This window comes from Aptenodytes forsteri, unplaced genomic scaffold (genome assembly GCF_000699145.1).
Source record: "Aptenodytes forsteri isolate BGI_AS27 unplaced genomic scaffold, ASM69914v1 Scaffold279, whole genome shotgun sequence".
Taxonomy (NCBI): domain Eukaryota; kingdom Metazoa; phylum Chordata; class Aves; order Sphenisciformes; family Spheniscidae; genus Aptenodytes; species Aptenodytes forsteri.
This window is the reverse complement of record NW_008795856.1, coordinates 37086-37750: the sequence shown is the minus strand read 5'-3', so window position 1 is coordinate 37750 and position 665 is coordinate 37086. Positions and strand designations below refer to the sequence as shown.

Below are 665 nucleotides of genomic sequence, written 5' to 3'. Positions count from 1 at the left end.
CTGCGACCCACGGCAGCCTCCCGGGCGCTGCGGGATCCCAGGGGATCCGCTGACCCCGCAGAGGATCTGCTATGACCCAGCACAGCTCGGGCCCCACCCGCTGGGGGGGGATCCAGTGTAGCTAGCATGGAATCCAGTGTGATCTGTTGTGGGATCCAGCATGACCAGCATGGGATCCAGCTCCCAACAGAGGATCGAGTGTGACCCCGTGCCTTGCGCAGATCTACCGGGAAGCACTGCGGGATCCCGCACAAGCAGCCTGGGATCCAGTGCCCAAGAAGATCTCTTTTGATTCGTTATGGGATGTCAGACCCTGAAGCAGGATCCACTGCGACCCAAACCCTAGGCAGATCCACTGCAATCCAGTGGGGGATCCAGTGCCAGGAGGAGGATCGGGCGTGTGCCAGCACCCGAGCAGATCCACTGCGATCCGGTGCAGGGCGCAGCGGCGGGGGGACAATCCGGTGGGAGCCGGTGCCCAAAGCGGATCCACTGCCATCCGGCGTGGGATCCGGCGGCTGGAGCTCAGTCCGGAGGGGAGCCAGCGCCCCGTGCAGCTCCGCTACCACCCGGCGTGGGATCCAGCGGCTGGCGCGAGCCGGCGCCCGAGCAGATCTGCTGCGATCCGTCCTGGGATCCAGCGGCGACGGGAACCCATGGGCCGC

At 66.3% G+C, this 665-nt stretch overlaps 1 protein-coding gene across 1 annotated transcript in view; it reads left to right on the top strand.

Moving 5' to 3' along the window:
• The window catches only part of LOC109279608 (pyruvate dehydrogenase (acetyl-transferring) kinase isozyme 2, mitochondrial-like), a 23338-nt gene extending 23021 nt beyond the window's left edge, over nt 1-317 (top strand). Inside the window, exon 3 of the mRNA XM_019473239.1 lies at nt 191-317. Within this exon, the coding sequence (XP_019328784.1) occupies nt 191-317 (127 nt within the window). The remainder of the gene's footprint in view (nt 1-190) is intronic.
• The last annotated feature ends 348 nt before the right edge of the window (nt 318-665 follow it).